At 45.1% G+C, this 12676-nt stretch overlaps 1 protein-coding gene across 2 annotated transcripts in view; it reads right to left on the bottom strand.

Annotated features, from left to right (window-relative positions):
• ATXN7L1 (ataxin 7 like 1) overlaps positions 1-12676 on the bottom strand; it is a 250202-nt gene that overhangs the window by 134877 nt on the left and 102649 nt on the right. Inside the window, exon 4 of one of the 2 annotated variants that reach the window (XM_012812469.2) lies at positions 4644-5720. The exons of the other annotated variant lie outside the window; for it this stretch is intronic. Within the exon in view, the coding sequence (XP_012667923.1) occupies positions 5638-5720 (83 nt within the window). The 3' untranslated portion in view covers positions 4644-5637. Of the gene's footprint in view, positions 1-4643; positions 5721-12676 lie in introns of those variants that run through there. 2 annotated transcript variants of the gene reach the window in all.

Raw genomic sequence — 12676 nt, 5'->3', positions numbered from 1 at the left:
TCAAAAGCCTTCAGTTAAGCTGGAGGGAGAGGACATCTATGGCAGCAGTAGGGTGGCCACTTCAGACTGGCATCTTCATAGATAACAGAGGTAGAGGAAGTGGGTGTTAATGGCAGGTACACATTCCCTTAGGAAAGCTCTGTGCTCTTTAAACATGACTAAAGATAAGGAGGAAGGGGTGAGGCCAGGGAGCAATACGTCAGGGTCCTAGCTCTCGTGCAGGGGCCGTGGGTTTGCAGGTGCATATTCCATTACTAAAAGTAGGAACTAGATAATTAACTGTGTAAATGAAAGTAGGGAAAAGATAATAGAGCAGGGGAGTCTTTGGGAGCCAGAACTCAAGAGGCTCCATCAACAGGTTCTTTTCTTTCTCTTACTTTTGACCAGTCAGACAATCCACAGGAGAACATTTCGCTAGATTTCTCATTTCCCTTTGAGTGAGAATAGTGAGACACATTTTATTATAAGACCCCATCCCCAGAAGTGAAATTATTGAAATACTGTTGGTAACATGAACCCCAAGTAGACTCATTAAAAAAAGGTTCGATGGTAAAATAAAGCTCAGGCCAAACAAAAAAAGCCACACAAGAACAAAGGTACCACATTGGGAGTGATGAGAACCACCCCCCAGGTGAAGAGTCAGAGCTTTGCCACGCACCCTGGAGCCCTCCATGTGTGCAGCAGTCTCCTGTTACTCGTGTTTATCTGTGGAGTTAGCATCCAAGCCTGCATCCTTAGAAACTAAGTTTGGTCGTACCATTTGTTAAATTTTTAAGTGACCAGCTTCCCCTCCATTTATTTCTTTTCCTTACAATTGATCTGTTGAAGAGTCTGCTGTTGAATCTGCAGTTTCTTTCCTACTGTCTGGATTTTGCTCTTGGTGCCTGCCAATACGTCCAGACGAGCTCGTTTTTAAAGCAAATAATCACTCGTTAAAAAAAAAAACCCCTGCATGCCAGCCATGTTCTTAAAGAGAGCACAACCCACCATAATCACTTTCTCATGATTGTGTGGGCAAAGGGAGCTCTCACAATAGAGGTAATGAGGCAGGGAGAAAAACGTGATCTGGGGGGAGTTCCCTGTGGAACTAGTGATCTATGAAAAAAAAATGTCTTTTTACATATTTGCAATTGGAAGTGACCAGGGAATACTTTTCCTTAATGTCTTCTACTAGTTTACTTTGGTAGGGAACACATTTGGAATGAGATCTGGCATCATGCTCTGCTCTAAGTTCCAAGGCTGCACACATTAGGTTTTATCAAGTTGATTGCATAATAGAAACCTCAAACTACCAAAAACCTAAAGAATTTAAACCACTAACTGGACTCACCAAATGTAATAAATGTAAATTATAGATGAAAGGAAGATTACATCTGACCATTTATTTATGGTTTGGAGCGAGAAATATAAGCTTTAGAATTTTTTCCTTTTCTAATCTCAACAGGCCTCCCCCATATTTATTAGCATTTTTAAAAGGCTCGACCATATATTGACTTAATAAAGAGCCCATCCACTTAATGGTGACTTCCAGACACCCCCAATAAGTCCAGGACCCTAAGTTATGTGCTCCAAAGCCACAGCACCCATGCAATGGACCAAAGAAATGAGTAGTGTCATACTGGGAGATGGGAGTTTTAAAAACACTTTTTAATAAAATTAAGTATGTGTGAATAAATATCTGTTTGGATTTGCAGAGAGGAAAAAAACTGCAATACAGGCGAATATGATGAAGACTCAGAAGTCAAGGCTCTCTTTAAACCCAACAGACATTGACGCCACCTTCAAAACCATCACAGTATTAGCTGTACAGACATGAGAAGGGCCTAAGAGACATCAGAGGGGAATAAAAGAAATTAGGTAGAGGGCCTAAAGGATCACATTCTGGTTCTCTGTTCCTATTTCTTCCCTTAGTTCTCCTAGGGATTGTATTTGTGGAAAAAAAAAAAAATTGTGAGGCCTCTTCCCTGCTCACGTTGGGGAGATGGTGGGGATGAAAAGGGGTAGAGTGGGGAGAGAAAAAATCAGGGGGACTCATGGCAAATCTCACAGACAGACTAGTTTCTTTCTGGGGCTCAGGAACTTTAAATCTCTGCTTGCAAGATTGGGTTCTTGCACTTATGGCTTACTGGGTAAGACAGTAAGAAATTTCCAACCCTGATGCTACAATGCTTCTAGGGGAGCAGTTCTCAACCTGTGGGTCGTGACTCACAGGAACTGTATTAAAGGGTCGCGGCACTAGGAAGGTTGAGAACCACTGCACTAGGGTATAACCAATTCTTACAATATGTGCATTTAAAATTCTCAAAGCCGATTATTTTGAACTGTTTTTTCACCAAAAAGGCAAATATAATTCAAAACCTTTTTCCTTAGTAGTTCTAGTCTACTTTCTGAAAGATTTGATTCCCCTCCTTGGATCCCCCAGCCAGGCTCTGTGACAGCATTATTCTGTTTCCAGTCTCACCTCCTGTCTCCTCTGTGGCCTGTACTCCTCCTCCGGGCCCTGGTCTGGATCACTAGGGATCCTAATTCCGCAGTTCTTCCCTAAGCCCTTTTTCCATCCCTGTCCCCCATCTGAGCCCCCAACTCCAAACCCCTCATGTACTCCTCTCTTCTTGAGATTGCCAACCCTAGCCTCTAATAGCTCTGGTGCAACGACATTCCTAGAGGCCAGGCTGGGTCTCAGCAGCGATGTTTGAAGGGAAACCAGAACTCAGAAAGGGAGTAAATCTATCATGGCTTCCACACTTCTCTTTCTGGGCTGGGTTTAGTCAAGCATGTTACATGCATTATGATGTTTCATTCTCATACCACCTCTCTGAAAAAGCACAATTACACACATTTTCCAGACATAAGAAGACTTAAGCTCAGACAGGGCAGGAGCTAGACAAGTCAAGCTGAGCTGTGAACTGAGTTCCAAGACCGGCCTGAGCCTTCACACTCTCCTGTCTGAAGTAGATTTTGTCCTTATGGACACTGGACCCACCTAAGAGCTTTGGGGTTTGTTCCTTTGTTGGCCCAGTGGGAGGACAGATTGGTGGTTCCAGCTTCCAGCCCTGCTTGCTCCTAGGCCTTCCCACTGACCACCCACTTTCCCATGAGGGTCCACCACGGAAGGCAGGTCTTCACTTGGTGCCTCCCTACACTTCCCAGCCTGGGGCAGGTGCTTCTTCTCAGGACTATGCCCACTGTGGATGGGCCAGAGCTCAGCCTTCCTTCTTGGAAACCGTGTGCATCAGTTCTTAGGAAACCACTCTACTGATGAGACTCAGCACATGAACACAGGGCCATCAAAGGCAGTCCTTGACCCCGGGAGATGTGGGGAGGAGAAGGAAGACACACACGGTTCTGTCTGCAGATCAGCAGCAAGTTCTTGAGTCACCCCTTCGTGAAGGGGGCCATGGGGTGGCAGGGGCTGGTAGGGCTTCAGACTCTTTCTCTGAACCATCCTGAAGTCTTCATGAATACTGCACTCCCTTTCCACACCATCAACTACTCTAGAATGAAACAAAATATGTGGTGGCCTTTTTTCCTAGCCTGTTCTTACTATTTCTTTAATTTAAACTGAACACCTAATTTTATCAGCCAGGTTTGGAGGACTAAGGTAAAGAATCGGGTTTCATTTATTCATCATTTCTTTCTTACTCAATGGCATTTAGCCTTGAGACGGTTAAGTGTGGGGCTCAGTTCTGGCCTTGGCCACTCACTCCCAAGGTCTATACACAAACAGACCACTAGATCCAAAGCTATAGCAAGCAGCTTGTGTGTGTCTCTGTGTGTGTTAGAGTGAGAGAGAGATAAAGAGAGACAGCAAGAGACTCACCCTTGTGGATGGTGGTGGTGGTGGGAAGTGGGGTGTTATCCAAAAGACGGAAAGCCAACAAAAATGCCTGGTCCCATCCCCCAAGTCTCTGTCTACACACACAGCCCTGTTCCTGCCAGAAGACAGGGAGTTAAAGATGAAACAGCCCTTGAAACTAAAACCAATTATCCACGGCAATTTATTAAATAACTAAGGTTTCTAGGCCTTGTTAAAATAAATGTTGAGTGTATTTTCTTATCCTCTGACGTCCAGTTCCTCACTTGTCAGCACCTGCTGGCAGCAGCTGGAGTGATCTCACCAATTTTGCTGGATGTGCAAATCAATTTGATCCCCCCCCCCCAAAAAGATAAAAATCAGTAAAGTGATTAAGTTGCAATTAAGGCATGTCATTGAAAGCCCAGACAACATGAAAAGGCTGAGGAGGAATTGCCCTGAGGTCACCGCTGACTTCTTCCTACCCAAGTTAAATGACTCCTCCCCCCACCCCCCCAGCCCCCGCCCACTGTATGTGACATTGTGAGGAAATCAGCAGCCTTTTCTTGGTTCTTAAAATTCTTGCTTCTTTTGGCTTCCATCATGTTATTCACATGCCAGGTTCCACTTGTCATTCATGTTGACTCCCTAACGTTCATCCATCCATCCATCCATCCATCCATCCATCCAATAGTGACCCCCATGTGCCAGGCACTGGGAAAAAAGACAAAAGATATTTATGTCTAGTTTTACAGTTTAAAAACTGCTTCTGTATTATTTCATTCAATTCTCACTGCAACCATATGAGAGGGCTGTTTAGTATCCCCATTTTATATATGAAGAAAAAGGCTCTAAGAGGATCTGGGATTTATTTAAAACAGCACAGCCAGCAGGTGGCAGGGTCTAGACATGAATTCAGGTTTTTCATCCCATTAAGAATTTGTAATAGTGCTCTCCTATACACTGGTCAACTAATTTCTCAACTAGTTTCACTGCTCCTAACTAAATGTCACGAGGCATCCAACATATATTTATTGAGACTGTGCTAGGCTCTAAGGGATGCCAAGACAGGGTCCCTGCCCTCAAGAAGCTTGTGGCCTAGTTGGGGAGACAGACATTCAACACACATTTTCACACCATAAATATTTGTTTTGAATGTATGAGGGAGAGCTGATCTAGTTATAAAAATTAGGGAATTCTTCCAAGAAGTATTCGTTATGATGAAGTCTAAAGTCAGAGTTAGCTTTGGGAAGAGAGGATGAAAGAAAATCACGTAGTGGAGGAAAAAAAAATGTATGTGCAAAGGTCCTGTGGCAGAAAGATTCAATATGCTGCAATTTTGAAGGCCAGCTTGACTAGCACATGGACAGTGAAAGGGAGCCCAGCAAAGGATATGGTCCAGATCACACAAGACTTTGTAGCCATGACAATGATTTTTACTTTTAGCTTAAGAACAATGGGAAGCCACAAGTCAAGAGAACGACATGATTAACTGTGATTCTGAGTCTGACTTCAGTGTGCAGGATGGATTGTAGAGGAGTGAGGGTGGAAGCAGGGAGAGTAGCTGGAAGGCGTTGGCAGTCGTCCAGGAGAATTGATGGTGGCTTGGACCAGCGCTGTGGTGGTGGAAATGGACAGAAGAGCCCCACAGGTGTCCCCTGCTCTGCTCTAGCCCATTTTCTCACTAGACCCTGTCACCAGAGTGTGCTCACGAACTTTCAGTACATGGAAGCTTGTCCACACGTCAGGGCTCTGTTGGCGTTTCCTCTTCCAGGAAAGCTCCAGGCAGTGCCAGTCCTCTGGGGTCTTTCAGAAGTTGTGTTCATCTTCTGCATTGGCCATTCTCACACCTGATGCTTCTCTGTGGCTGGACTGTTCTCCGGTCCACTCCTGGGGTTGCCTTCATTTCTCTGGTCTTGCTTCCTCCCTTTGGAAAGTAAATGCTTTGTTGGCATTTGCTGAACGGTATCAACAGGGCTCCTTTGGAAATTACATTTGTAAATGATTACTCACGCCTATGATTATTCCCCCCTAAATGAAACACTGGTTGTTTAAATCTGTCTTCGTGATCTTGTTCTATCAAAACATATGTCCCAATTTTTCCATTATTTCCTCTAAACTCTTTTCCATATTTCTCCTAGTAGGAAGCTATTTGGGAGGAAAGCAGTGGGGGAGGGAAGGGGCAGTAGAGTAATTAAACAGGGGACGTCTGACCAGAGTTCCCATACTTTTTAATGGGGTATTTGATTAATCCTTTTCACAGGCACCATTATTCATGCCTTGATGGAATCTCATTTTATAGCTTTTAATACATGGACCCAATTTATCCACATCACATTGTATTCTAATACTTGTCATCCAAGTTATTAGCTATCTCCTTCTCAGTGGAAAATCATCAGCAAGTTTGATTAGCTTATTCCCTGGGGATGGTAGGAGCGATAAGAACAGACACAGTACAATATAACCCCAGTGGTTCCGCGTCCTCCAGAGAAGACTGCCGCACAGAATCCATCTGTGGAGCCAGGGCGGCCAAAATAAACATCTGGCCCATGGGATGATCTCTCTATGGGACCCAGGAGCCTTAGCCATAAAGGGCTGATTGTTATTGTTCCTAGAAGGACTGAGCCATCATCCTGAGCAGGATCATTTTAACAGAAAACGGTGGTTTCCTCCCCCTCCTGCTTCCTAAACTGGCCCCCAACCTCCCACCCCATGGCCCTTCCTCAAAGGCATAGCCCAGAAGTTTCTCTTTATTTCATGACACATGTCTGCCTTCAATCCCTATTCACACTGGGGGCCTGGCAGGCCAGGTGACTTAATAGGCTCTGAACAACCAGCCCTGTCTCTCTTTTCTGGAACCAAATCTGAGCCATGGACTCACAAGTGGCCTTAGTCCTTTCAAAGCAAAGTCATCCCTTGGCCTGAAAGAGAGAAGGGGCTGCATGATCTCCCAGGATGGTGGGCTCAGAGCCCACCAAGCCTCTAATACCCCTTTCCCAGTGCCGCAGCTCCTTCCTCTTCACACTGCAGCCCTATCGATGACCCCTTTGTCTTCCTGAACCTGGCAAGAGAAGGATGAAAGCTCACTCTTTGCAGTGACACTCTTCCCCTCAAAAGGTGGAGCCTGGCTCGGTGGCTCAGGCCTGTAATCCAGCAATCTGGGAGGCCCAGGCAGGTGGATTGATCGAGCTCATGAGTTCAAGACCAGCCTGAGCAAGAGCTAGATCCTGTCTCTACTAAAAATAGAAAAACTAGCCTGGCACTGTGGCAGGTACCTATAATCCCAGCTTCTTGGGAGGCTGAGGCAAGAGGGTCTCTTGAGCCCAAGAGTTTGAAGTTGTTGTAAGGTATGATGCCACAGCACTCTACTGAGGACAACAGAGTGAGACTGTCTCAAAATATAAAAAAAACAAGTTGAGCCTAATTCCCTTCCCTGCGTTTGTGGGCTAGACTTGGAGACTCATTTCTAATGAACAGAATAGAGCACAAGTGATGGTGTCTCCTTTCTGAGACTAGACCACTAAAGGCACTTGGACTTTCTCCTTCCTTCCAATAGGGGTTGACTCTAAGGGAAGTCAACTGCTGTGTTGTGAGCAGTACCATAGGGAGGCCAAGGTATGAGAGCAAGGACCTAAGGTCTCTAGCTGCCAGCCTGTAAGTGAGCCAGCTTGGAAGTGGCCCCTCCAAAAGGGATTAAGCCTCCAGATGACAGCTTGACTACAACCTCCTGGGCTGCTCCCAGACCTCTGACCCATGGAAACTGTGCAAGACAATAAGTATTTGCTTCTTGTTTTAAGCTGTTGTGGTCATTTGTTATGCAGCAGTAAGTAGGTTACTCATACACTCCCCACCTCAGGGGAAAGCCCTGGTCTCCTTCCCTCCATCAATTCTCTCATTAGGCTCCACTTCATCTTCTCTCTCTGTTTAGGAAGCCTGATACCCTCTACTGAACTGTCCCTCAGCATCTGCTCAGTCCTCAGTGTTGTGGACTCTCTGCTGAGGAGGGGGAAATAAAGACTGGGTTTGGAGGTGCAGCTCCTTGCCTGCCATGCAGAGTGACATCTGGCATTAGCAGAATGACTTTTGTTTTTCACAGAAGGTAGCCTTCCTCAGGCCATGAAGCTGCCTCTTGTTTCTGAATATCAGGGCCTAATGACTTTAGTCAGGCCCACAGCCAGCATAAGAAGACTTTGCAAATAAGATGCTCCCTTTTGTATCATATGCTCAGTTCTTGCACCCTTTTTGCTCCTCTGCAGTTTCTGTAAAAGGTCATGTCTCGTTTCAGCTTTGCAATTAAGTGTCTCTGACACTAGGTGGGGAATCTAAAACTGGATGAGATGCAATCTGGGTTCAGTGTTGCAAGGTGTGCCACCATGCTCCACCCTCGCCAGCTGTGTCCTGCTAGTCCCGGCACCAGCCTGACAAGGTGATAATCTGAATCCCACTTCTCTCATAATTATAATAGAGGCAAAATGTAGTTTTTGACTATTAAAAATCAAAAGTGAGTTGCTTTTCATTTGGTCAAATACTAGTAATTTTACAAAATTGATCTCAAGGGCAAGGTCAGACAGTTCTAGAGGTCAATCTCTTGGAAAGCTTGGAAAAGGTAGAATAGCAGTGGACTTATGCAGTGGAGTGGACCTACAAACAGTGGTTTTCAGAAGCACAGTCCCCAGGCCAACAGCACCAGCATCATATGTGGACTTGTCAGAAATGCCCATTCTTGGGCCCCAACCCTGACCTACTGAATTAGAAACCTGGTTGGGGGGGTGGTAGGGGCAGTAACTTGTGTTTTATTAACAAGCACTCCAGGGGATCCTGATGCATAGATACAGGCTGGGGATCGCTGATTTAAAGAACTAAATATCTAAACCATTCATTCATTCATAAGACATTGATTGCATGCCTACCACAGGCAGTCCTTAAGTTATAAACATCTGACTGATGTACAACTCATGCTTATGAACAGAGACTATTACAGGTAATAGGCAAATGTACCTGTTCTAACTTACATACAAATTCAACTTAAGAACAAACCTACAGAACCTATCTAATTTATAACCCGGGGACTGCCTGTATTTGCCAGATCCTGTGAGCTCTGGGGAAATGAAGAGGAATGATAAGGAATGGCTTACTTGAGAAGTTCACAATCTTCCCTATCTTGCTTTATTACAACGCTAGAAAAGAGTGCAGGCATCTTAAGACACTAAATGAGGGCTGGGCGCGGGTGGCTCACGCCTATAATCCCAGCACTCTGGGAGCTGAGGCAGATGGATTGATTGAGCTCAGTTTGAGACCAGCCTGAGCAAGAGCAAGACCCTGTCTCTAAAAAATACCTGGGTGTTGTGGTAGGGGCCTGTAGGGGCCAGCTACTTGGGAGGCTGAGGCAAGAGGATCACTTGGCCCAAGAGTTTGAGGTTGCTGTGAGCTATGACACCACGGTACTCTATTGAGGGTGACACAGTGAGACTCTGTCTAAAGAAAAAAAAAGGATACTAATCAAAGGAATGGAAATCATTCTTTATATCTAACTATTCAATGGACAGGAGGCACAACAATTTTTTTTTCCAGGAATGATCATACTCTCAAAATAGCAACCTTTCTAAAGTAAGTAAATGTGTGGGCTTAATATATCATGTACAGCTGGCTCAGGCTTTTAAGCTTAAAAAAAAAAAAAAAAGATGTGATTCTACCATGAATGAAATACAGAATTATTTCAAAGATTCACTTAGGTATGGGTCTGTCTTAATGAACAAACTATTTTGTTTCCATGAAGTAGGAGTTTCTTCCCTCTTTTTCTCTAAGTCTAAATAAGTCATAATAGCTAAAACATATTGTGTGCCTCCCACGGCTGGGCTTGGGGTGTATCTACATTCATTAACTCAGTCGATCCTTCCCTGAACCTATAAGGGAGATGTAGTGAACATACACAGTCTGTAAATGAAGAATGGGGTGTGGGAGAGGCAGGAACAGCAACTCAGGCTCATCTCCTAAACCCGGTCAAATTATCCCCCTATGCTGTGCTCTCAGTTCCACTGGGATATTTTCCTTTTCATTAAAACTGATTAATTGGGAAAACAGAAAAGGAAACACTATGCTCCCCTAAAAGGTATCTAGCATAAAAACATTGGCTAAAGCTTGAGTTAGAGGATTTATTTTTAAATTTCAAGATCACACTAGATTTCTCCTTCAATACCCTAGATAATGAAGAACAGGCTATAAACTTCTTATGGTCATCAGCATTAGGGGCCTATGTAAGAATCTGGCCCCTGCTCAACAGATCCTGCTTTGGAGAAGATGCTCCACACATTTTTTCCTTTCTCAGAGTGTCTGAACGATGCACAACAATGTACTGTAACACCATCAGGTGGGCAAATGATTTTACTGTGCTTGGGATGAACTTGAATTGATCTAGCCAAGCCTGAGCCCTTGTGACTGTGGATGCCCAGTTAATCCAGCAGCTGTGAGGATGAAGGATGTGACCTATGGCTACAGAAGAATCAAAGCTGGCTGGCCAGACCAGAAACATGTTCAGCCCCTTGGCATGGGTACCAGGTCTGCCCTGGCTAACAGAGCTAATTTGTCACACAGGCCTATCCTTCACTTAAAGGAGTGTCATGGCTCATCCGTTTTGGCAACTAGATCAGGAGGCCTCATGTGCCTATTGCATCCTTAGGAATAAGCTGGTGGTTTTTAAGTTACACATAACAAGAAATCTGAAGTCCATGTGGGTTGTGTAGAAAATCCTGCAGGTATCATCAAGCCACGTCTAAGGCATGCAACTTGAGGGGAAGGGAAATGTGTCTGGCTTCTCATTGACATCCTGTAGTGAAGGCTTTTTAGAACAAAAAGTCCAACTTCTACTTACTGTTAATTCAAGGATGCTTAGTGGCCTTTGTGATACATTGATTTGATTAGTAGCATTTTGTGAACTACAGACACGAGATGTTGAGCTCACAAATGCATGATTCATTTCAGGATCTTGAAATGAGAAATGCACCCATCAATGGCATACTGGAGGCTGGGAGATTCTGAGAAAGCATTTCATGCATATAAATGGGGCATGTGATGAAAAAATTTTGTTTATGGTTACAATCCCGAAGCCAGGGACCACCCCACTGTGCTCTCTACCCTTGAGAAGTGACGGCTCCATGGGAAACCACTGGGATTAGACAGTCCTGTTTTTGGACACCCATATGCCGCCTCATTTATCTACCTGTGACAGGGACAGTGTTGGAAGAGAATCAAAAGATGACAAATTGCTTCTGGTTTTAAAGGAGCTGTTCAGGCTGGGTGTACGCCCAGGGGGAACCAGGTTTCGTGCCAGGAGCCATCACTTCATCCCATTCTAAGGCCACATTTTGGCAAACACCAACCAGCAGCTGATTGCTGTCTCCTTTCACCAGAGGATTTAAAGACACTTGCTCTGAAAGCCTGAAATCCAGTCTTTCTAAAGACATGCACAGCAGAAAGCAGACGTGCCCACACATTGCAGTGAGGCAGGATGGCGGGCGTGGAGCAGGAGTTCCAGATGACAAGGATTTTTCCCATGTTGAGGCAGATAGATAACAGGGAATGATTTTTGCGGGAATCCCGAGTACACAGAGTACAGTATCAGCAAATGACTCTGGGAAAGACTGACTGGTGTGAGATAAGCAGACAAAAATTTCTAGGATGCTGCTGACTGAAACCTACTTTTGTGAACACAGATGCCCACAAGCTTACTGCTTCCCCTGGGGGTAGGATGGAGGCACACTGGGAGGCTTAAAGAGGTCTACCTGGGCCAAATCTAGCCCTCTACCATCCCTCTGTTCACCAGGCAGTGGTCCCACCAGGAGCCAAGGCTTCTTAGTATTCCGGCTATGACCCTTACTGCTTTCTCCAACTGACGCTTCTCTAGGAGTGACTGGGTCATTCATGGTCAGCATGCTCAGTCCTTGGGAGGTGAGCTTTCCTCAACCAATTCAGTTTGTGCTTCCTCTCTAGCTGGAAATCACAAGGCCAGACAAGTGCCTCACCACACTTACGTATACAGATGCCAGGGGTTTTTCTGTGTGCCATAATCCTGCTTGCTTATTTTATCCTCCTGACCACTCTGAGACAGGTCCTATGCATGTCAGTATTCCCATTTTGCAGATGAGGAAACCAAGGCACAGAAAGATAAGAGATTGGCTGAAGGTCACATAGCATCTGAATAACAGAGCCAAGATCAAGCCCAGAGAGCTTGCTCCTAGGGTTTGGCTCTTTCAGAACGCCCCTGCTGTGTCTCTAAAATAACACTCCTTTACACACAGTGGCTGCAGCCCATGTGGGCGCTGGCTCACGCAGGCCTTTCTCTCCTTAAGCCTACTCCTCTGGAATCCAGTGGGTGCCCGTGGCTGGAGTGCAGAGCCTGCATTGTGAAAGACAGAGGCTCCTCTCCAATCCCCCTATTTGTTTCTAAATTCAGGCCAGGCATCCAAATGTTTATTTTGTGCTTATTTGTTTTGAGCATTCCACCATGTTGCCCAAGACTGCTTCACAGCTGGTCTCTCTGTTCTCCTTCTTAGCCAAGCACCTGGCCCCTCCCCTCACACCTCTTATCCCCAGTAGCTCTTACTGCCAGTGACTGATGTTCCCTGTCTAACCTCATTACACATTTCAGTTAAAAACACCTATTTTCCACATGGCAGGGAGGCATATTTATAGCACAAGTCACATACCCAGGCATTTTCAAATTTATCACTTCTAAGAATAACCTTGGCATACAATTACCATACCCATTCCGCAGATGGGCAAACAGAGGTAGGAGGTCACAGCAAGGTTGCAAAAGAGTCCAAAAATTCCAGGTCTCTCAGCCACTTACATATAACACTTTCTCCAGATTGCTTCCTCTCAACTTCC

The sequence above is a fragment of the Otolemur garnettii genome, unplaced genomic scaffold, assembly GCF_000181295.1.
Source record: "Otolemur garnettii isolate 467f Iridium unplaced genomic scaffold, OtoGar3 scaffold00005, whole genome shotgun sequence".
NCBI classification, from domain to species: Eukaryota; Metazoa; Chordata; class Mammalia; order Primates; family Galagidae; genus Otolemur; species Otolemur garnettii.
This window is presented reverse-complemented; position numbering and strand designations above follow the sequence as displayed.